This window comes from Eurypyga helias, unplaced genomic scaffold (genome assembly GCF_000690775.1).
Source record: "Eurypyga helias isolate BGI_N326 unplaced genomic scaffold, ASM69077v1 scaffold29583, whole genome shotgun sequence".
In the NCBI taxonomy this organism is placed as follows: Eukaryota; Metazoa; Chordata; class Aves; order Eurypygiformes; family Eurypygidae; genus Eurypyga; species Eurypyga helias.
In genome coordinates, this window is record NW_010243538.1 from 5,243 (window position 1) to 7,590 (window position 2,348).

Below are 2,348 nucleotides of genomic sequence, written 5' to 3' on the forward strand. Positions count from 1 at the left end.
CCAAACATTTGCCCTAGATATGAGCTCAAATTCATAGAAAACCATCAAGAACTTCTGTTTACCCTGTTTGTTTCCTAAATATTGGTGGTAAAATGATAAATTACAATTTATTTCTAAATCACTGACAATCCAGTCAATTTTTGCCCCAGATAACTGTGGGAAAACACTGTAGCTGCCAATTCCAGAACAACAAACTAGTTCTCCCTCTGAGAAAAGGCAAACGCAGACACCTTATGTTAGTGACACAGCCAACCATCGTTACGCGGTTACAAAGAAAAAGAAAAAAGGTTTCACTTGTTTACACCGTGTTGTTAGCAACATCCTCTTCCTCCTCCTCATCTTCCTTTGTGATGAAATGCAGCTTTCTGAATTCCCGCCTGCTCATCGTTGTGCTTGGGAGTGCAACTGCGGGGAGATCCTTGAAGGAAAGGAGAAAATCATTAAGGAAAGTCTCTCACGGCAGACCTCCTACCTCTTCAACAGTTCACATACTTCCACATCTGATAGGAGGCACCAACACACACCTCTTCTCTTGAAAGGGGTGGCATAAACCCACAGCTAAAGCAGAGGAGCTTGCCCAAAGCAGTCACGGTCAGAGTGAGCCTCTTCTCTTGAAAGGGGTGGCATAAACCCACAACTAAAGCAGAGGAGCCCCAAAGCAGTCACGGTCAGAGTGAGGCCTGGCATTCCTCCTGCAGCCTTGAGAAGGATTCACAAAGGGTGAAGCAATCCACAAACAAATCCTCACTGCTGCTGGCTAAGTACCAACCGTGACTCCTGCTAAACACGAATCCTTAGGTAACGCCTGAAGGAAGAAGGCATTAGTACTTGCCCAAAGTCATACAACGTCAAAGGCAGACTGGGATTTGAATTTAAAGTTTTGGCCCTTGATCCTACCAAAAGCAGAGGTGGCCAGAGGCCAGTTTCCATGCCAAAGAATTACAACAATGACAACAGTCACAATAAAGAACCAATAACCAGTGAAAAACTATTTAGACAGAAGAATGCTGTGTCTCCATCATATGTATGCCTTTTGGGCTAAACAATAAGAAAGGGTTTACATCTGAAATTAACTCAGCTGGGAAAATAATTTCATCTCTGATTGAGACAATTCTACTTAGGAGACAGGGATACGACTCCAGATGAGTCCCAACACTGGTCAAGTTTGCCTACAGTTCTGACACTAACCTAATTTTGTTTGAAGATGCAAGACTGCAGTGGAACAGAGCTGAGTCTGTGAAGCGTGAACAGGCGGTCCTCATCTTACCTGTATAAACCCAACATCTCCAAAGAACCGGTCCACTGGCATTGGCTGGTTGCTGTCTTCATCCAAGAAAACACTATTGTCTAGTTCTTTTGGCTTCTTCGTCAAATCTCCATCCTCCAAGCTAGACCCATCTGAAAATACACTCTCGCAGCTGCTCTCCTCCTCACTGAGGACATCACAGTGCAGATTCTCATCACCGTCCATTTTAGATGGGGCACTACTTGATGTCACTGCACGTGGATCAAGAGAAACAGTGTGTTCCTTTTCCTGTGTGTCTACATTAGTCTCTGGAATGTTTTCACCTGTTTCCTGTTGAATTACTTTGCAGTGTCCTGGATCTTCTAAACGTCGACCCCCATCAGATGTTTCAGGCATTTCCCCCAGTGCAGCAAGATTTCCACTTCCAGATGTAAGTCCTTCCAGTTCTGACTTTGCTGCACTGTTTTCTTCATATTTTAGCCTCTTTGAGGGTCGTCTGTCAGCCCCTCTGTATGAAGAAGACTGTTGGAAAAAAGAGAAGATCCTAAGGCTTACTTGAAATAAATAAAACCAAAATCACCAGATCGCTTCAGTTGCAAGGCTGGATGTGGAACAAGGCGAAGATTGATCCAAAGCAGCATCGCTAAGAAAAATAATTAGTAGAAAACGCACATGAAAAGAAGAGGAACTGATAGCTGATGCTAAACCACACCGTACACAGCCCGTCACCAGTGGAAAGCCAATTCTCAAAGCACAAACCAGCACCGTTATGTGGCTTATTACCACTTCCGTATTTTCTTAGGGATGCTGTAGATGGCAATTAATGTAGCAGAACCAACTATCACACGACACGGCAAAGCACCCCGCCGCTTCCTAGCGGCACAGTGCACCGGCCAACAGCCCACGGCCGGCCTTTGAACAGCACGGAACCCCAGAGCTGGCCCTGTGGCACACCGAGCCTCCCCTGGGCTGTATCTGCCCACAGGCGCCTAACCAAGTGGTGGGAAGGGCGAGGAGTTTAGTTCAATTCTCCAGGCAATTCCCTCATGGTGATGCTCGGTTCGCAGCTCAATAATTAGTCGCACCCCCTACGCTGTTCCTG

At 45.9% G+C, this 2,348-nt stretch overlaps 1 protein-coding gene across 1 annotated transcript; it reads right to left on the reverse strand.

Moving 5' to 3' along the window:
* Window positions 1-298: 298 nt before the first annotated feature.
* Window positions 299-1,768, reverse strand: LOC104503805 (chromosome unknown open reading frame, human C1orf174; the record flags this gene model as incomplete). The annotated part of the gene is made up of 2 exons (XM_010149465.1): window positions 299-418; window positions 1,268-1,768. Coding segments are annotated over 2 exons (621 nt in total), but the record flags the coding sequence as incomplete, so codon positions are not given.
* Window positions 1,769-2,348: the final 580 nt, after the last annotated feature.